Source organism: Mus musculus, chromosome X (genome assembly GCF_000001635.26).
Source record: "Mus musculus strain C57BL/6J chromosome X, GRCm38.p6 C57BL/6J".
NCBI lineage: Eukaryota > Metazoa > Chordata > Mammalia > Rodentia > Muridae > Mus > Mus musculus.
Window position 1 is genome coordinate 83,783,984 of NC_000086.7, and position 22,469 is coordinate 83,806,452.

Below are 22,469 nucleotides of genomic sequence, written 5' to 3' on the forward strand. Positions count from 1 at the left end.
TACTTCTGTGAACAGACACCATGACCAAGGCAACTCTTATAAGGACAATATTTAATAGTGGCTGGCTTACAGATTGAGAAATTCAGTCCTGTATCATCAAGGCAGAAAGATGGCATTGTCCAGGCAAGCATGATGCAGGAGATGCTGAGAGTCCTCATCTTCACCTGAAGGCTGCTAGCATAATACTCCCTTCCAGGTAGCTAGGATGATGGCCTTAAGGCCCCACTGAGAGTTGCACACCTACTCCAAAAAAGGCTATATCTACTCTAACAGTACCTCACCTTCTAATAGTGAAAGGCTATATCTACTCTAACAGTACCTCACCTTCTAATAGTGCTGCTCCCTGGACCATGCATATACCAACCACAAAACCCATTTATATTCTTGCCCCCATGAGAAAATTTGTAAGAAAACATACCTCAAATCAATAGTCATAAAATAGGATTCTCCAGATAAGCATACATGTATCCAAAATCAACAATTTATTTTGCCATTTTAGTCTGATTTCCGCTAAGCTCATATTTAAATTTAGTTACTAATTGCTATAATTTTAAAAATTTCCTCTCCATCTAATTAACATATGATCTCATTTTTAATTTTAATTATCATGATTTTTGCATATTAAGTACTAAATGAACCTAAGTACTTTAGAAAGTTAGCATAGATATGAATTATAAGTAAGCAAGCATGGTAAAAATCCATTAAGAAGGAGAATTTAAAACTATTTGTTATGGTATAAGTAAACTATATAGGAAATAATATAAATTCATTACAACTTACTAAAAATGACACTAAAATAATTATATAGCAAACAATATAACTGAAAAATACAAATCCCAAATTCAAATGGTATTAATAATTTAAAATATTAAATATTTATGAATAATTTAAAATATTAAATATTTATTCATGAGGAAACCAATGTGGCAGAACCCCTTTTTGATGACCTGTATAGTAGTTAATATTTGCTCAGGGATGGGGTGTCATTTTATTCAGGGTTTTAGGCACTTATTATTTACTTACTCCAGTAAATAATATTCCACCCCAACTTTGGTAGGAAATTAAACATAAACTCAATGGCTAGGAGGGGGATTTTTTAAAAAGAACAGTTTGGGCAACCTAAGAAGTAGAGGAATGAAAGGTGGGAAAGATGAATAAAAACAACCAAGTTTTATTCAGGGCTTGTAGGAAACTGTCAAACAATAGAACACAATGGAAATATAAAAGGAAACTGGAAAAATATCCATTAATATGTTTTATGTAGCCTTATTAGTCAAAACTATCATTGCAAGCTTTAATCAGCATTTAAGTGGTAGGTTATATTATAAACATTTCATGTTCTGCCTTCATAATTTAGTGTTCATTTTCATCTAATTAATGTACCTCAATTTACACTACCCACATTTAAGTTTCTTAGAACCACATAGATACATGGAGTACTATAGTGGGCTTGAAAGCATTGTACATGTGAATTTATCATTCAAAGCAGTGTAAAGTTGATATTGAAAGCAGATTCTATGATTTGAATACTATTTATGACAGGAGAGTAGGAAACATGGACAGTTCCTAGTTAAAAGGGTAATTAATAATTGACTACTAAAAAGAAGAAATGTGACCTGATAAATGGAGAGATTATATCATATGTAAATATATACATATATATATAATCGGATAGGCACAGATAATCTATATTATATAGAGATTTATAAATTCATATACTATATTAAGTATATACTATTTATATTTTACAAATATGAATAGAAAATTATCCACTCAATGACCTTAGAATTTAAAGACAATTTTGAAGAAAAAAGGATTAAAGAAAAATGTCTTTATATGATTTATTTTAGAAATTTTTAGTCAATTAAAGTATGTTGCAAACAAACATGTCTGTGTTCTTTAATAGTCTAAATGATAATATTCTGAAATTAAAGTATATCATATATGATGATACAAAAGGAGCAAAGTGTTAAAGAATTCTTACATTGGTAAGTTGCATTACAATAGTATTATTAGGAATATTTCTTAAATATTTGTTAAGGACATTAACCTGATCTCCTATCACTGGCTATGAACAACTTTCTTTGTGAAAATACAGTATATGCAAAGTTTCAAAGTTACATATTTTTAATACTCTGAATTATGATGCAGGATGAAGTCAACAGATTGTCAGCTCTTCAGCCTCAAATTGAGCAATTAAAAATTCAGAGTCTACAACTGAAAGAAAAGGGACAGGGGCCAATGTTTCTGGATGCAGACTTTGTGGCCTTTACTAATCATTTTAACCACATCTTTGATGGTGTGAGGGCCAAAGAGAAAGAGCTACAGACAAGTAAGTAAAAACACTTTTTTTTAATTGGATATTTTCTTTATTTACATTTCAAATGTTATCCCCTTTCCCAGTCCCCCAAGGCTAAACCCTCTATCTCATCCCCCCTCCCACTGCTACTATGAGGGTGTTCTCCCACCTGCCCCACCCACTCCTACCTCCTGGCCCTGCATTCCCCTACACTGGAGCATCTAGCCTTCCCAGGACCAAGGGCCTCTCCTCCCATTAGTGCCTAACAAGCTACATTTGCAGCTAGAGTCAAGGGTCCCTCCATGTGTACTCCTAGGTTGGTGATTTAGTCCCTGGGAGCTCTGGGGTATCTGGTTGGTTGATATTACTGTTCCTTCTACCGGGTTGCAAAGCCCTTCATCCCCTTCAGTCCGATTCTTTTAATGGGTTATGTGTTAATAAAATATTAAGAACTAAAAACAATGGAATTTTCCTCTTTCCACTAACAAATGACAAAATACTCACATTGTACAAGAAAATGTATCTTTTTTCACCTTCAATATTCTGATGCTTTTGGATAAAAGCAAATAAACCATAATTTTACAGATATAACTTCTCCATGGTGGGTTATGAATTCCAGAATCAGGAGTTTTGAGCATTGTTAAAAATAAAGGACCAGTTCAGTAGACTTTCACAATATTTTTTTTGTGTAGGTGGAGATATTTGTACAGGTATCTTTTGATGCTCTGTCAGGTCATCTGAGAACTACATCCTTGTGGGAACTGAATCTTAGGAAAGGACAAATTATCCTTTGGGCTATATTTTACTTTTGGAACTCAGTAATTACATAAATCCTCTTTTTATTTTCTTTGTTTTCTTAATGAAATAGAAGATAAAAGTAGAGCAATAATGCATGCATTTTCTTCTTGATTGCCTTTGTAAATATTTTTTTTAAAAAAAGGTATTTAAAACATTTCTAGAGCCTGGTATGGTGTCCCACGCCTTTAATCCCACCACTCGGGAGGCAGATTTCTGAGTTTGAGGCCAGCCTGGTCTACAAAGTGAGTTCCAGGACAGCCAGGGCTACACAGAGAAACCCTGTCTCAAAAAACAAACAAACAAACAAACAAAAAACAAAAACAAAAACAAAAACAAAACATTTCTAGAGAATTTGGATATGAATGAAGCCTTTCTAGCTTTTCTAGCTTCATTTTGTTTAAATAAAATTAAGTTTATAATATGCTTTTTTTTTTCTTCTTCTACTTTGTAAAACAGTTTTACTAAAGGTTTTATTTTTCTCTTAGGAAATCAGTCAGTAAAACTTTAAAATGATATCAGCTCCCTCTAGTGGATTGCAACATATTTGCAGATGAGCTTCAAATGAGCAAAAATATATATATTTTTTTAATAACCTAGTTTTTCATTCATCTTAGCATCACTATATTTTATTTTTTCATGAATACATAAATTTCCTTTAAAATCAAATAATTGGAAAGGGTATTCTATATCTGATCATCTTAACTAACTGGAAAGTTATTTTAATTCTCATATGCCTACTAGGTTCAATCTTCAGTTGAAAGGATTCAGGCATAGCCATATTGATAGCTGAGATTTTATGTTACTATAATGTAAAAATTTACTATTTATTTTGATTAAGTACTCATTGATATAATCGTCATGCCATATAATCATTGGTGTACACACGAAAATTATTTGTAAATCTTTCCTGACTTGTGTTTCCATACCTGAGTCCCAGCCTAGTGTGTCCTTGGAATCAACTGGGTGGTCAAGTGTCAAAAGTCATGTAGATGGGCTAGAAGGAAAGGCTCAATGGGGCACAGGGAGAACACATTTGCCACACAATTATATGTATAAGAGTATTTCTAATAATTTTGCCTACTCTTCTGGAAAACACCTATTGAACCAAATATGAAATACATTGCAAAAGAAAAGTATACCAAATTATAACATACATTCTGTTAATTTCAGTGTCTAGCTGTTTACTATGCCCTTATCATGGCATAATTACTGATGATCACAAGTCATTGATCTTGATTCATTTGCAAATAAATTGAGTTAGCAAATTATGGTTTGTGCAACAAAAATATTCAGCATTGAATACTTAAAACAGTATTTATGTCCTTATGAAACTTTGAAAATAGATCATTGAAACAAAAAAATCTGAATGATACTATCAAAGGTTGTAATAATACAAGAGTTAGGAAATATAATACTAGAGAGATGTCCTTTGAACATAACATATAACATAACCAAGTGCTCTCTATGTACTAAGTTAGAGAAAGTGTTTTGAGAGGAACAGCAACTAGGGAATTTGACCAAGGTTAAAGAAGAGTCCAGGAAAAATAAAGGAAGTCAGAAAGACCTAGTTTACTACCAGAAGGATGAGGACCAGTTTAGTTTGACATTTGCTATGTCCATGAGTGCCTGGTAAAATATTTATTTAGTGTAATTGAAGTGAATTGGATAACTATATCCATATTTCTGGAAAAAGACTCCTGCTGATGAATAAAATAATAAATGGAATATAAGTTCAGAGAAACAGGAAAAAAAAAGTGGAAATAATAGGGATTCTGAATAAGATCACTTTGAAGTAGACTCATGCAAGGATAAAAATGACTATTAGATGGAGCCCCCAAGGAAGTAATATTGTAGATACAAGATCACCAATGTTATAGGGAATGACGATTCTCCTTTCCAGAGATAGGAAAATAAAATTTTATAACTATTAAAATGCTTTCTATGGTGATATATTCAAGACTTTTGACTTGTAACTAACATTCAATACTATGAAAATGAATTAAGGTTCTAAATAAGACGAATTGTAGTTAATTCTTATAGCTCTAAATTAAAATTTTTGTCTAGTTTTTTTTTTACTTTATTATGTCTCAGTAAAAGACATTTTTCATGTGTTCCTTTTTTTCTTCCCATCTGCTTATGTAGCTACTGACTATTATCTGTAAATATATAGATGTTAAGATCTTAGCTTTAGGTAATATATGCTATTTTAAAACATAAGTAAATAGTTAATATATATCATTCTTGATTTAACATTACTTTGGGTTGTTCCATAATATAACAAATATGAATATATACTTCTCATTTATCAAATGCATAAATTATTTGCTTCTAAATATATATTTATGTTTAACTGAACACAACCATTGTAAATATATTATATATATTTACATAAATATATATAATATATAAACATATACATACATACACACACACACATATATATTACAGGTTTATATTTAAACCCTGTACATACCGTATAACCACATCAGTGTAATTCACATTCCTTTTTGAAGAAACATATACAATTTTTATAATTTACAATGTATTTGATAATAATTTTAATTTTTTTCTTTTTTGGGGGGGTATTTATTTCATGTACATTTCCAATGCTATCCCAAAAGTGCCCCACATGCTCCCCCACCTACTCCCCCAACCACCTACTCACACTTCTTGGCCCTGGCATTCCCCTGTACTAAGGCATATAAAGTTTGCATGACCAATGGGCCTCTCTTTCCACTGAGGGCCAACTAGGCCATCTACTGATTCATATGCAGATAGAGACACAAGATCCAGGGTGGGGTATTGGTTAGTTCATATTGTTGTTCCACCTATAGGATTGCAGATTGCTTCAGCTCCTTGGGTACTTTCTCTAGCTCCTCCATTGAGGGGCCCTGTGATCCATCCAATAACTGACTGTGAGCATCCACTTCTGTGTTGGCCTGGCCCCAGCATAGTCTCACAAGAGACAGACATATCTGGGTCCTTTCAGCAAAATCTTGCTAGTGTATGCGATGATGTCAGCGTTTGGAAGCTGATTGTGGGATGGATCCCCGGATATGGCCGTCTCTAGATGGTTCATCCTTTCCTCTCAGCTCCAAACTTTGTCTCTGTAACTCCTTCCATGGGTGTTTTGTTCCCAATTCTAAGAAGGGGCACAGTGTCCACACTTTGGTCTTCATTCTTCTAGAGTTTCATGCATTTGGCAAATTGTATCTTATATCTTGGGTATTCTAAGTTTCTGGGCTAATATCCACTTATCAGTGAGTACATATTGTGTGAGTTCTTTTGTGATTGTGTTAACTCACTCAGGATGATGCCCTCCAGGTCCATCCATTTGCATAGGAATTTCATAAATTCATTCTTTTTAACAGCTGAGTAATACTCCATTGTGTAAATGTACCATATTTTCTGTATCCATTCCTCTGTTGAGGGGCATCTGGTTTCTCTCCACCTTCTAGCTATTATAAATAAGGCTGCTATGAACATAGTGGAGCATGTGTCCTCCTTATCGGTTGGAACATCTTCTGGATATATGCCCAGGAGAGGTATTGCAGGATCCTCCAGTAGTACTATGCCCAATTTTCTGAGGAACCAGCAGACTGATTTCCAGAGTGATTGTGAAATCTTGCAATCCCACCAACAATGGAGGAGTGTTCCTCTTTCTCCACATCCTTGCCAACATCTGCTGTCACATGAATTTTTTATCTTAGCCATTCTGACTGGTGTGAGGTGGAATCTCAGGGTTGTTTTGATTTGCATTTCCCTGATGATTAAGGATGTTGAACATTTTATCAGGTGCTTCTCAGCCATTCGGTATTCCTAAGGTGAGAATTCTTTGTTTAGCTCTGAGCCTCATTTTTTTTAATCTTTTTTTTTTATTTATTACGTATTTTCCTCAATGACATTTCCAATGCTATCCCAAAAGTCCCCCATACCCTCCCCCCCACTTCCCTACCCACCCATTTTCTTTTTTTTTTTTCTTTTTTTTTTTTTTTGGCCCTGGCATTCCCCTGTACTGGGGCATATAAAGTTTGTGTGTCCGAAGGGCCTCTCTTTCCAGTGATGGCCAACTAGGCCATCTTTTGATACATATGTAGTTAGAGTCAAGAGCTCTGGGGTACTGGTTAGTTCATAATGTTGTTGCACCTACAGGGTTGCAGATCCCTTTAGCTCCTTGGGTACTTTCTCTAGCTCCTCCATTTGGGATCCTGTGATCCATCCAATAGCTGACTGTGAGCATCCACTTCTGTGTTTGCTAGGCCCCGGCATAGTCTCACAAGAGACAGCTCTATCTGGGTCCTTTCAGCAAAATCTTGCTAGTGTATGCAGTGGTGTCAGCGTTTGGAAGCTGATTATGGGGTGGATCCCTAGATAAGGCAGTCTCTAGATGGTCCATCCTTTTGTCACAGCTCCAAACTTTGTCTCTGTAACTCCTTCCATGGGTGTTTTGTTCCCAATTCTAAGAAGGGGCACAGTGTCCACACTTTGGTCTTCATTCTTCTAGAGTTTCATGCATTTGGCAAATTGTATCTTATATCTTGGGTATACTAAGTTTTGGGCTAGTATCCACTTATCAGTGAGTACATATTGTGTGAGTTCCTTTGTGATTGGGTTACCTTGCTCAGGATGATGCCCTCCAGGTCCATCCATTTGCCTAGGAATTTCATAAATTCATTCTTTTTAATAGCTGAGTAGTACTCCATTGTGTAAATGTACCACATTTCCTGTATCCATTCCTTTGTTGAGGGGCATCTGGTTTCTCTCCACCTTCTAGCTATTATAAATAAGGCTGCTATGAACATAGTGGAGCATGTGTCCTTCTTACCGGTTGGGACATCTTCTGGATATATGCCCAGGAGAGGTATTGCAGGATCCTCTGGTAGTACTATGTCCAATTTTCTGAGGAACCACCAGACTGATTTCCAGAGTGATTGTGAAAGCTTGCAATCCCACCAACAATGGAGGAGTGTTCCTCTTTCTCCACATCCTTGCCAGCATCTGCTGTCACATGAATTTTTTTATCTTAGCCATTCTGACTGGTGTGAGGTGGAATCTCAGGGTTGTTTTGATTTGCATTTCCCTGATGATTAAGGATGTTAAACATTTTATCAGGTGCTTCTCAGCCATTCGGTATTCCTCAGGTGAGAATTCTTTGTTTAGCTCTGAGCCTCATTTTTTTAATGGGGTTATTTGATTTTCTGGAGTCCACCTTCTTGAGTTCTTTATATATATTGAATATTAATTCCCTATCTGATTTAGGATAGGTAAAGATACTTTACCAATCTGTTGGTGTCCTTTTTGTCTTATTGACAGTGTCTTGCCTTGCAGAAGCTTTGCATTTTTATGAGGTCCCATTTGTTGATTCTCAATCTTACAGCACAAGCCATTGCTGTTCTATTCAGGAAATTTTCTCCTGTACCCATATCTTCGGGGGTTTTCCCTACTTTCTCCTCTATAAGTTTCAGTGACTCTGGTTTTATGTGGAATTCCTTGATCCACTTAGATTTGACCTTAGTAGAGGAGATAGGAATGGATCAATTCGCATTCACATGATAACCACCAGTTGTGCCAGCACCATTTGTTGAAAATGCTGTCTTTTTTCCACTGGATTCTTTTAGCTCCCTTGTCAAAGATCAAGTGTGTGGGTTCATTTCTGGGTCTTCAATTCTATTCCATTGGTCTACTTGTCTGTTGCTATACCAGTACCATGCCATTTTTATCACAATTGCTCTGTAGTACAGCTTTAGGCCTGATAAACAGCTTCAATGAAGTAGCTGGATGTAAAATTAACTCAAACAATTCAATGGCCTTTCTCTACACAAAAGATAAATAGGCTGAGAAAGAAATTAGGGAAACAACACCCTTCTCAATAGTCACAGGTAATATAAAATACTTTGGCATGACTCTAACTAAGGAAGTGAAAGATCTGTATGATAAGAACTTCAAGTCTCTGAAGAAAGAAATTAAAGAAGATCTCAGAAGATGGAAAGATCTCCCATGCTCATGGATTGACAGGATCAATATAGTAAAACTGGCTATCTTGCCAAAAGCAATCTACAGATTCAATGCAATCCCCATCAAAATTCCAACTCAATTCTTCAACGAATTACAAAGGGCAATCTGCAAATTTATCTGGAATAACAAAAAAAACCTAGGATAGCAAAAACTCTTCTCAAGGATAATAATTTTATTTTTAAGGTGGGCTGCTGGACCGTGAGAGGAAGCCCTGTAAGGTCGAGCTGAGGCTTAAAGCTCCGGATATCCTGAAGGGACTGTAGGAGCTTAGCCTGCTCCCAGCACCAAGCCCCTGTCACATAATCACAACCCCCCCCCGTCTCCCCCAGAGAGAATTGTGGCTATCAGTCACATAGGGTATTGCTGCCAAACCCCTCCACATGTAACTGAGGCATCCTTAACATCTCAGAACAAGCACCTACTGTCAGATTCCAAGCCACCTTCAAACTGTATATAAGAGCCTATGCAGAAGGAATAAAGGTGTGTGAGAATTGCTCTATTGTCTGAAAGCATCTGTCACAAGAGCTGTAATGCCACCTAGGAAGAGAATGCTCTCCCAATCCTTTCACCACCAGAAGCTACACTGGCTCTGCTCACTGGCTAGACAGGCTGTGCAGGCTCAGTCCTGCTCCACTCAGCTCAGTGCAGCCAGCCCAGCATCTCAGAGCAACAGCTGCTTATGGGGCAGCAGAGACAGAGCAGTGGCAGCAGCAGCTATGGCAACAGCAGAAGAGGCAGCTGAGGCAATTCCACCTCCCTGATCATGCCCTTTCCCCTTTGATTGAAGCTTCCTACCTGGCTGGGCTAGAGATTTCCACTGAATAACCTCTGGGACCCAGACCGGCATTTAAGTGTACTTATCTATGTAGTACATTGTGAGAACATAATAATTCAGCACACGTATTTGATATACAATGGTTAAACTGGAACCAAGACTGGATAATAAGAAATAAGCTCAATTCAATATTCTTTTTTGGAGGCATAAATAATATTTATTTCAATGTTCAGTGAAGGGACTTAATCACATGAGCTAAAAACTTACATACAGCAAATGTCATCCTGAGTGCACAGCAGCAGTGCTTCACAAAACTGACCAATGTATTGGCTCTGTCACACAATCCTATAGAAACACAAACACCCATCTGCTTAGGCCAAATACCACTGTGGTCAAGGAAGCTACAAAGAAATACTCCTCCGGTCCAATGCCCCACTATGAGAGCATTGCAGTAGCAACCCATCTGCTCTACAGATGCAGCTGATTATGAATACTCATTGAAACCTTTGCAATACCTCACAGCTTCACTCACATGACACAACTCACTTCACATTAGTAAACACATCTTAAGAGTTTCCTTCCTTCCTTCCTTCCTTCCTTCCTTCCTTCCTTCCTTCCTTCCTTCCTGTCTGTCTTTCTGTTTTGTTTTTTTTTTGTTTGTTTTTGTTTTTTATTTTTTTAAAACAATTTTTACTTTGGGTAAAGTAAAATGCCCCTTATATACTTATATACAAACCTTAGCTAGTAGCTTCTCAAAAATCTCTAGTTCTGGTTCTAACACATCTTTAAAGAGAAAAAGAGTCACTCAGTTGCCTGCCCTTCCACCACATTAAGAAACAATAAGATTTAGGTCAGAAGTTCAGGCCACAACTACTGCCTAGTTTACATGCATAACCTTAGGTACTTCTTGGTGTCATATTGCCTGTCTTTGCTAAAGGGCAATCCAGCCTACATTACCCAGAATATGTATACAACCCTTCAAAAAACAAAGACTTGCATGCCTATTTAAAATCCTAGTCTTATTTATTTCCATATCCATCTACGAGATATGTACACACTGAAAAATATTGTCCCCAACATAAAAAAGTAATTTCTTTCCTTTTTTATTTTATGTATATACTTTACTGAAAATGAATCATTCAGATAAACATATGTAAAGATTGCTTTATATAAAGTATAGTTCTCTGCTATTTAACAATATAAAATGATTCCAATATAATTAGTCATTATAGGGCTAAATTCAAGAGTTGCAAACCATGACAGCAGTGAACAGTCCCTTTTATAATAGTCCATTTGAAAAGAAGTCAAGTAAATTTTGTAACAGATTACATAAACACTTGAGTCATGAGTGCACTAGGATGCACTACAGCCCTGCCTCCCCAGTGTTCTTTGTCTTATCTTGGTTGGACACTGAACTTCCTACTCACATTTTAGTGGTTCTTCTTTCCATTAAGTTCTTGATCAACTTGATTTCTGCACTCTATTATGCTGCACATATCCCATGGGAACAAGCTCTGCCAGTTCTGCCAAAGTAAAGATGTATCTAACTTCCTGGCTGAATTTTAAACTAATAAATGGTCTTGTAACATCCAGAAATATTTGCATAAACCAAGAATGGTGAAAAATGATTAAAAACTTTAGGTTTTTCCTTAATCATCTATCAATTTGCTGGTATCATCTTCTGAACCATCCCAGACCAGGCAATTTCCTTCAAGTTGTTGCACCATTTAAGTCATGTAGTTCTCTGATACCAAGAGCTCTAACATGCCAATAACATATTTAAAGAAATTGTCCATTAAATATCTATAGTTAGACTGACCACTTTCAGACAGAAAATACAACAATGGCATTTAAGCCATTCCCATAATAAATTCCATGGGTAATAACTTTTTTATAGAGTTTGGTTGCCCACATATTCACACTGTAGTCCTGCTCTCCAATTCTGAACATGTTTAGTGGCATCAATATTTTTTCTTCTGTGGCTGTGTATGCAGTAATGGAGCTTTTCCTAATGACTTCAGTAGTTTTAGTATGGGATGATCATCTTCCTACTCAACTTATCATTGTTCTCTGATTGGGTAGACTAAGCCTTCCAGGTTAACTTGAACCTTCATCTAAATCATTCGACTACACAGAGCCTTCATTAGTATCCAAGATCAGGCTTATGTCTGAGGCCATTAGTTTCTTACTTTGTTTCCATTAACTTCTAATGAGCCAGGCTGGCTATGTGGCACAGTTACATCTGGTATATCTACTTCAATGCTGTCATATTCTGGTAAATGTATAGGAAAATCTTCATCCTGCCATTCTTCTTTTAACACCACTCTTTTCACCCTTAGCCTGGATTCAATGATAACTTACAGCTCTTGGCAAGGTCCCTGGATTAAGCTATGGGTCCCCAAATCCCTGTCCTGTTTGTCCCACAAGGTTGGTGACATGAGGCTGACTTCCAGGTCACAGAAATGGCACAGGGTCGATCCCTCTGCCCTTACTTCTCTGTGAAGAGGCCCAGCATTTCTCAGAAGGTCTCAGCTCCAATTTAGTATTTGTATATGATGAATCTAATGGTGAGGTTTTCTTTAACAAAACCTACATATTTTACCAACCCTGGTATAATTGTTGGGTGTAATATGTTATATTTATACTTCAACAATGAAATATATGTATAACTAACAAATGAGATTAAAAGATGTTAGAGCTTAATGAAAATGAAGGAACAACATACCCAATGAAAGCAGTGCAAAGAGGAAAACTTGGAGCTCTGAGTGCCTTCATAAAGAAATTGGAGAAATCCTACACGAGCAGCTTAAAAGCACACCTAAAAGCTCTAGAACGAAAGAACAAATACACCAAAGAGGAGTAGATGGCAGGAAACAATCAAACTCAGGGCTGAAATCAACCAAGTAGAAACAAAGAGAACTATTCAAAGAATCAATAAAACCAAGAGCTGTTTCCTTGAGAAAATCAACAAGATAGATAAACCCTTAGCCAAACCAACTAGAGGGCACAGAGACAGTATCCAAATTAACAAACTCAGAAATGAAAGGGGAGAAATAACAACAGAAACTGAGGAAATCAAACAAAACAAAACAAAACAAAAACAAAAACATCAGATCCTACTACAAAAGCCTATACACAACGAAACTACAAAATCTAGATGAAACAGATGATTTTCTAGACAGATACCAGGTACCAAAGCTAAAATCAGGATTAGATAAACCATCTAAACACTAACCTCAAAGGAAATGGAAGAAATCATTAAACATCTTAAAAACAAACAAACAAACAAAGTCCAGGGACAGATGATTTCAGTACAGAATTCTATCAAACCTTCAAAGAAGACCTAATACCAATACTTCGCAAAATATTCCACAAAATAGAAACAGAAAGAACACTACCTAATTAGTTCTATGAAGCCATAGTTACACTGACACCTAAACCACACAAAGACCCACAAAAGAAAGAGAACTTCCGACCAATTTTGCTTATGAATATCAATGAAAAACATTCAATAAAATTCTTGCAAACCGAATCCATGAATACATCAAAACCATCATTCACCATCATCAGGTAAGTTTCATCCCAGAGATGCAAGGTTGGTTTAATATACAAAAATCCACTATCATAATCCACTATATAAATAAACACTATATAAAAGGGAAAAAAAACCACATGATCATCTCATTAGATGATGAAAAAACCCCTGACAATATGCAGCACCCCTTCATGCTAAAAGGCTTGGAAAAATCATGAATTCAAGGTCAATACCTAAACATAATAAGAGCAATATACAGCAATCCAATAGCCAACATCAAACTAAATGGAGAGAAATTTGAAGCAATCCCACTAAAATCAGGGACAAGACAAGAATGCCCAATCTCCTCGTATTTCTTCAGTTAGTACTTGAAGTTCTAGCCAGAGCAATTAGACCACCAAATGAGGTCAAAGGGATACATATATAAAAGGAAGAAATCAAAGTATCACTATTTGCAGATGATATGATAGTATACATAAGCAACTCCCAAAATTCTACCAGAGAACACCTACAGCTGATAAACAACTGCAGCAAAGTGGCAGAATATAAAATTAACTCAAACAAATCAGTAGCTGTCCTCTACACAAAGGATAAACAGGCTGAGAAAGAAATTAGGGAAACAACACCCTTCACAATAGTCACAAATAATATAAAATACCTTGGTGTGATTCTAACTGAGGAAGTGAAAAATCTGTATGATAAGAACTTCATGTCTCTGAAGAAAGAAATTGAAAAAGATCTCAGAAGATGGAAATATCTCCCATGCTCATGGATTGGCAGGATTAATATAGTAAAAATGGCCATCTTACCAAAAGCAATCTACAAATTCAATCCAATACCCATCAATTCTTCACAGAGATAGAAAGAGCAGTTCTCAATTTCATCTGGAATAACAACAACAACAACAAAACCCTAGGTTAGCAAAAGAAAAAATCTCAACAAAAAAGAACTGTGGGAATCACCATCCCTGAGCAAACTGAGCAATAGTGATAAAAACCACATGGTATTGGTACAGAGACAGGTAGATCAGTGGAACAGAATTGAAGACCCAGAAATAAACCCACATGCCCATGGTCACTTGATGTTTGAAAAAGAAGCCAAAATGACACAATGACAAAAGGAAAGTCTTTTCAATTAATGGTATAGGTTCAACTGGTGCTCAATATGCAGAGGGGAAGATTTGTCTTGAAACTCAATATTATTTGAATGTTCTCATAGATGAAAACACTTTAATAATAATAGTAATAATAATAATAATTCTTTAGTCATTCAAACTCTTAGGAGGATATTTACTTTCTCTTATTGCAGAACTATAGTGTGTATAATTACTTTTGGGTAGAACTTAGATTATTCTAATGTTTTTCTTTAGAATTCTGTTCATTCATTTCTACCTGATATGAAATTATTTTCCTGCCCTTACTTTCTTTCCTTCTTTTTCTACAACTGCCTCTGTCACTTCTCATTGTAGTCTCTTGCGTGTGCCCGACTCGCCAGCAAGAACAATGCTGCAACAGGATCCTTTTGCACACATTTATTGGGAGAGCTTGATTGTAGAGGCGAAAGACCCCAAGCCCAGAACTGGTGCTGCTTATATAGGCCTAGGAGAGGCGTGTCTCACACCTGGATTGGTTATGCATGGGTTATGCTTACCACCTCATTTGCATGCCTACATCTGATTGGCTAACTTCTCTCTCATCTGATTGGTTAATTTCTCTGTCATCTGATTGGTTAACTTCTCTCTCATCTGATTGGTTAACTTCTCTCTCATCTGATTGGTTAACTTATCTCTCATCTGATTGGTTAACTTGTCTTTCATCTGATTGGTTAACTTGTCAAAAAACACTTTACTGCCTATGTATGCGTGGTGGCCAGTGGTAGCCAGTGCCACCCTGCAATGGCACATGAGGCTTCCCACAGTAGTCCACCTATGTTTCTCTAATGCTTACTCGAATAGGTATTATTTTTCAGTAATTATTAGTTCATAGCTGGATTCAGCAATTACAATTTAAATATCCAGAGATATTTAGAGCTTCACTAGCTGCATTCCTGGTGCTCCAAGCATGTAGGAAGTAATTGCCTAAATAGGAAATCATAAACAGATTCCATTGTTTATTTCTTCCAAACATATTCTCATCCACATTTCTACCAATGATGTCTACTAAAAAACTTAAGGGATTCACTGAATGTACAAAATCTACAGTTAAATCTACATCTAGGTTTTATAAAATGAAGAATATCATTTCCTAATTGTCATGCTAACCAGCCTATGTATATAAAAATGAGGAGAAATTATTCTGTTATGTGTCATAAAGTTTTGTCAGTCTCTTACTAATGGAAGCACTATTACTGATCTCTGTATGCATAATTCTTTACCCTGACATATATTCATCATCTGAATACTATTTAAATGATTAATTAAATGTCTGGCAAACTTCTAATATATGTAATTTATTTTCCTCAACCACTACTGTGGCGGAAACATAAATTCTTTTCTAAAATATAAATATTCATGTCAAATTAAATCAATCTGTACGAAATCTATGATCTATCCAGCAAATATCTTAAAACCTACTATTTGGCTATCTCAGACCTTTGCCACATTATAATTGATGTCTCCATGCACTGTCACTATTCACCAGACTCCTGTGGTTTTGTTTATGAATAAACAAATTTTCTGATCAATTGTGAAAAAAATTCAATGTTTATATGAATTAAAAAAACTAAGTCTGGGGTTAGTGGCTAAGCATGCTACATTAGTTATCCAGAATATACAGTGCTCCTGATGAGGACCTGAATTCAATTATCAGCACCTATGTTCTGCCACATACAACTGCTTGTAACTCCAGCTACAGAGGATCTGATGATTTATTCTGATATCCATGGGCACATGTTGCATGGACTATCTTTCTCACACACATACACACATACACACAGGTATAGACATACACATACGGACATAGACACACACAGGTATAGACATACACATACAGACATAGAGACAGACACACAGACACACACACACACATCGGGGACAATATAGATTTTAAAAATAACAAAATTAAAATCTTACAAAATAATGAGCTTGAAAGCACCAAATAGGTTTTTAAAGAAAATAAAACTGTATATTAACTCTTAAGTAAGTGTTCACATGTTTAAGGCCAATCTCCATTTCTGGTATTTCAGTCTAAATTTTTAAAGATCATACACTAAAACCATCACAATCTTTAGAACTTCCCATTAATTGGTAAGTTAGAGACCTTCTAATTTTCTCATGTAGTATACAGGGAATCATAAATGGAAGTTATAAATATTACAAAATAAAAATGTTCACATGATTTCATTTCAAATAGTGAAATGAATTTAGATTTGGCGAATGGTTATTTTTTCTTTTCATAATGCATATGAATGCTGTGCATGCACGTGTGTGTGTATGTTTACCTGTGTGTGTACATGCACCTGTGCCTGACTGAATTCAATGCCAGAAATCCCTCTTAACCACCCCTACAATTTTCAGGCTCTATCAGTCCAAAGCATAGCTTGCCAATATGGCTGCTCATCTGGTCCAGTGTATGTCTAAGTATCTTTCTTTCTGACATCCAAGGCTAGTAATTTCATGACAGCTATCATAAGTCCCCACCATTTACATGAGTTACTTTGGCCTTCACACTTGAAGCACTGAACCATTTTTCCATCTCATCTTCATTATTTTAGTGTATGAAGAAAGCACTACTTCTGACTTGAAATAATTCTGTTATATTCTTTCAGGGATACATGTGCACTAGATTAGCCTATCTTTAATTATCATTTTATTCTTTTATTCTGTATTTCATTTAATATGTTTAATTCTGAGACATTATTACATTTTTATTTTGTTGTGCCATTTAATTTGCTATGAAATCTATCCACTTAATTCTTTCAAAGTATTATACTTTATTCTGCATTAATGTGTTTTTATGATCCTTAAGATATGTTGCATTATTACACTTTGAGATAGTATCTCACGTGACCCAGACTTCCTCAAACTTTGTTGTGTAGATAAGACTCTGCTAGTAGTCGCGATCCTCTTGTCTCCACTTCCTAATTTCCAGTATTACAGACATGTGCCAACATGTCCAACATATTACTTCGTGGTTTCTAATTCTTGGCTAAGTTCTCAATAAATGTTCAGGTTCTGTATAGGTTTTTTTAAAATTCTTTCTAACAGATTTGTATATAGAGAAAAACTGAAAAAATAATGACTGCTTTTCATTAGTGGTTTTGGTTATGCCAGATAGCTTTGTTTAATATACTGCATCTGATTATTTTTAGAAAAATATAGTTGCCTATCTTTTCCAAAATGAATTACATTAATTTCAATGGCTTTAATAATATGTAGCTTACTGGTTTGTCATACTAGATGTTAGGAATTTCTATTAGAGTTCCTGATACATGTTAATCTAATATAAATAGGTTTAATTTAGTAAAATGGGTTAATAGTATTGATTCTCCTAAGACAAAATCACCACAGGGATGGTGGTTTTCAATATTGGATATACTTCTGTCTTTAAATAGAAGCTATATGATGTTGCTAAAAAATACTCAGCATCTAACTCTATTTCCCAACCTTACAAATGAATATATTTACTCAGAGCTTGGTGTGCTGATTTGAAAATTCAAAATATCTCATAAATGTTCTTAATATTCCAGACGTTTTAGGTAAGAAGGCGGCTTCATAGTAGCTACTAGACTCCATTATATTTCAAGCATGCATACTCGTTAATACTTAATATAATTGCATTTGCTGACAAATTAGAAAAATATGACAGTTTAAATTTATTTTATTGTTATTCTCTTTCTTTAAGTTTTTGACACTTTACCACCAATGCGCTATCAGGAGACAATGAGTAGCATCAGGACGTGGATCCAGCAGTCAGAAAGCAAACTCTCTGTACCTTATCTTAGTGTTACTGAATATGAAATAATGGAGGAGAGACTCGGGAAATTACAGGTCTGTGGACATTTGAATATCATAAATAACAAAGAACATGTCTTATCAGTCAAGAGATCATATTGATATATTAAACTTAAGGTAATAATGAAAAAGTAAAGATAATAATGAAAAATCATAGATTATGAGTTGGAAAAATAAACAGAACAATTTGACCAAAAACATGACTTTTTCTTATTTTTTTCTATATATTATTTTATAAATATACAGACATAAATAGATATATATTTTTAAATTAAAAGTACTGTATTAAAGGAAAGGTATAATTTCATTTCATATTTAGTGACATAAGATATGAAGTATGATTATTAAAATTAAATCACATTATTTTATTATAATTACTTTATTTTTAATTCCTAATTTCTTTAAGCTTAGGTAAAATCAATGGATTTATATAATTAGTTAGAATTTAAATATTAACAAACTATAACACTATGATTAAATGCTTGATATTGAGTAGTTATTTTAATAGCCTAAGTCTGGAAATTAAATACTAGTAAGAGAAACTTCTGTGATGTGAGGACATATAAAGACTAATTTTTTTGTTGATTCTAAAAATCCCATGTTGTATACTTATTCTTTTTAAATCTGAAAATATATTAATCATATATTGCCTAAATGTCTTAATAATGTTTCACTGTAGGTAAGTTAAAATGTATCACATATATAATAAACATAGTTATTAATGCATAGATATTCAGTAAAATTATGACTTCTAAATTTCTGTCTAAATATAATATGCCCTGTAATATAATAGAAATTATTCATAAGAATACATATATATTGCTTTATCAGATATTCTACTTTGTTTAGATCTCTAAATTACATAAACTTTTATTTACCTTCTTCTTGATATGAATGAAACTCATCAAATATGCGTGTTAGTGTAAATGAACTTCTATTTAATTTTGAGGCTCTGCAAAGTTCTTTGAAAGAGCAACAAAATGGCTTCAACTATCTGAGTGACACTGTGAAGGAGATGGCCAAGAAAGCACCTTCAGAAATATGCCAGAAATATCTGTCAGAATTTGAAGAGATTGAGGGGCACTGGAAGAAACTTTCCTCCCAGTTGGTGGAAAGCTGCCAAAAGCTAGAAGAACATATGAATAAACTTCGAAAATTTCAGGTAAGCCGAGGTTTGGCCTTTAAACTATATTTTTTCACATAGCAATTAATTGGAAAATGTGATGGGAAACAGATATTTTACCCAGAGTCCTTCAAAGATATTGATGATATCAAAAGCCAAATCTATTTCAAAGGATTGCAACTTGCCTATTTTTCCTATGAAAACAGTAATGTGTCATACCTTCTTGGATTGTCTGTATAAATGAATTGATTTTTTTTCACCAACTCCAAGTATACTTAACATTTTAACATAATAATTTAAAATATCCTTATTCCATTATGTTCATTTTTTAAGTTGTAGATATGATTTAGCTCACAGCATACATATATACACATGTATTACATATGCATATATTATATATATGGCAGACATATGTTTTCACTACCATATTTCACTTTTGAATTATGAATATATGTTTAATTTCTGCCATATTTCCTTCCCTACATTGACTTCTATTAATTTAGTATTTCAGTAGTTCTAACACATTAATAATAACCTAGACTCAATACAGTAATCTAACAATTATATTTGTGCCTGTAATTCTAAGTTAGTTAAATTCATAGGTTGTGTTTCTCATAGTTGGCCATTTGTGAAATATAATAATATCCGAAAAGAAAGTTCAAAAATGTCATGACTTCATATAGAGTTATTGAAACAGTGCCCTTACTTTCATTCTGGCCATGCTAGTGACTTGATCATTCTTGTATTTTACAGCTAAAACACTACCAAAAGTGTCAAATCCATGATCTACATGTTTGACTGAGGCTAGCAGCACTTATTCCACCCTTATATGAAGCCTTTAAGAGAAAGTATATTTGTTTGCTATTTTTAACTTCTTGAAGGAACATACAATCTTTGTTTCAAGAGCTCATCCTCTTTCATGCTAGTAAATTTTGGTGGCATTGCATCCATGTCTGACTCTGAATCTGTTTCTGTCTATCCTGCTCCCTAACACTGTACCATCTTCCTTTTTGAAAAAAAAATATTGAATTATTTTATTTATTTACTTTCCAAAGTTGCTCCTGCCTGTTCCTCCTTCTCCAAGTTCTTCAGTCCCCCCTGCTCCCCACCGATGAGAGGGAAAGGTCCTGAATTCACTGGGCTCCATGGGGGTCCTTTTGCATTTTCTTAACCTTCTTAATAAAATAGGCCTTCTAGAATTATATCATATACATTGTGATATGACAAATGATAAAGTATATTGTTCAGAGTTTTACCTTGTTCATATTTGCAATGTCCCCCTGTCATGCTGGATATTCTTTGATTGGGTATATTTGCTAACAGATTAAGTATATTTATCTTCGTTAAGCAGTATAACTTATTAAGAAAGAACTCTATTAATATGAGAAATAACTAATGAAACACCACTCCACAGGTGATTTCAGCCACTTTATGAACTGCTGGAAGCAAAAATGAGATCTTTGCAACATGAAGCAGTTGCTCAGTTCATTAAACTGTGTTCAATATTTCAGCCATAACATACATTAGAGAATGATTTATATTGTTCAAACATTTGGTGCTCTATTTTTGCATGACGTGGGATTAAACACAGCACCAACAATCAAACAATTGCAAAGATGTATTACAAGTATTTTTTCTTTTTAAAACAGGAAAGTATACTTATATTTCCATTGTCCAAACCATCATGAAAGGGATAGAGATTACTGACACAAATTTAGAGAAAGGATTTGAGTGGAGTAAGAATTAAATGAACCAAAGAAGAATTAATGTATTCATCAAGAAGTCATGGAGGTGAAATTGGCCTTGAATGATACCACTAAGGAGAGAATGTTGAGATCCTTATATTTAGTCAATTGTTTTTAAATCTGTAGTTATTAACCACATTTTAATCATATTGAAAGGGAAATTTTCTGTGATGCATGTATTTTCAATATAAATTTTAGAAAAGAAGACAATTATAACTTGATTTTGTGAATTACATGGAACTAAAGAAATGACAGATTTACATTTGAAAATTGACTGAACTAAAGTACATAAATAAAAGTCATACAGAAAAATGTGGGAGGTGCTTGTCCATTTATAAAGGACAAAAATGCCATTTGTTGCCTAATCATTATTTCTTATTGGTCAGACCAATAAGAAATCAAGAGCTTTGACTTTAAAGGTAAGAAAATCTTACCTTAAAATCCCCAACTGAAGGGACTGTTTAAACTGTCAACTGCAGAAAACAAGTTATGGAAGTTCAGGTTTAGGGAAACTATAAACACACCATAACATTGAGTTTATGTGCATAGTTTGTTTTATGTACAGTGAGAGTAAATTGTTAGTATTATCATGAGTTGTTTTGAAACTTCAAATTTCTCTAGAGGGGTATGATTTAATGTTCTCAAGAGGAACATAATAAAACCATATCTGGTATTAGTTTTTATTTTTAACAATAGCAGACTTCATACACCAATGTTCACAGTGTAGACCATAAAATGCAGTCTTAGTAAAAATATTATTCTCTATAAAGCTACAATGAGACCTCCCTCAAACATACATTGTTTTTTTTTTTCTAACTTATGTTTGGATATATCATCATGATGAACTATGTTAAAAACAATCAGAGCTTAGTAATACTTTCATATTGCTTTTTTATTCCAGAATCACATAAAAACCTTACAGAAATGGATGGCTGAAGTTGATGTTTTCCTGAAAGAGGAATGGCCTGCCCTGGGGGATGCTGAAATCCTGAAAAAACAGCTCAAACAATGCAGAGTAAGATTTGTATCTGATGATTTGCAAATACTGTCTTTTATATGTCTTTTATATTATATAATTAGCTCAGCCATTTGCTGCTAGGACAGTTTCCAGTACCTGAGCACATTCTTGGATGTCTTAACACATAAAGGTCACGAGTAACACAAACATCCTTCAAGGCCTTCGAAAAAAATCATTTCCTTCCAAAATTTTGCAAGTGCTAGTATTGCC

General features: G+C 34.6%; 1 protein-coding gene and 1 pseudogene across 10 annotated transcripts in view; one reads left to right on the forward strand and one right to left on the reverse strand.

The window, feature by feature from the left end:
* The window catches only part of Dmd (dystrophin, muscular dystrophy), a 2,390,387-nt gene that overhangs the window by 969,320 nt on the left and 1,398,598 nt on the right, over positions 1–22,469 (forward strand). For all 10 annotated transcript variants that reach the window (XM_006527768.3, XM_017318379.2, XM_017318378.1 and 7 more), the window contains 4 exons: positions 2,152–2,332; positions 18,264–18,409; positions 19,323–19,535; positions 22,143–22,256. In XM_006527768.3, coding sequence (XP_006527831.1) covers positions 2,152–2,332; positions 18,264–18,409; positions 19,323–19,535; positions 22,143–22,256 — 654 coding nt within the window. The remainder of the gene's footprint in view (positions 1–2,151; positions 2,333–18,263; positions 18,410–19,322; positions 19,536–22,142; positions 22,257–22,469) is intronic.
* Positions 11,310–12,211, reverse strand: Gm18847 (predicted gene, 18847; annotated as a pseudogene).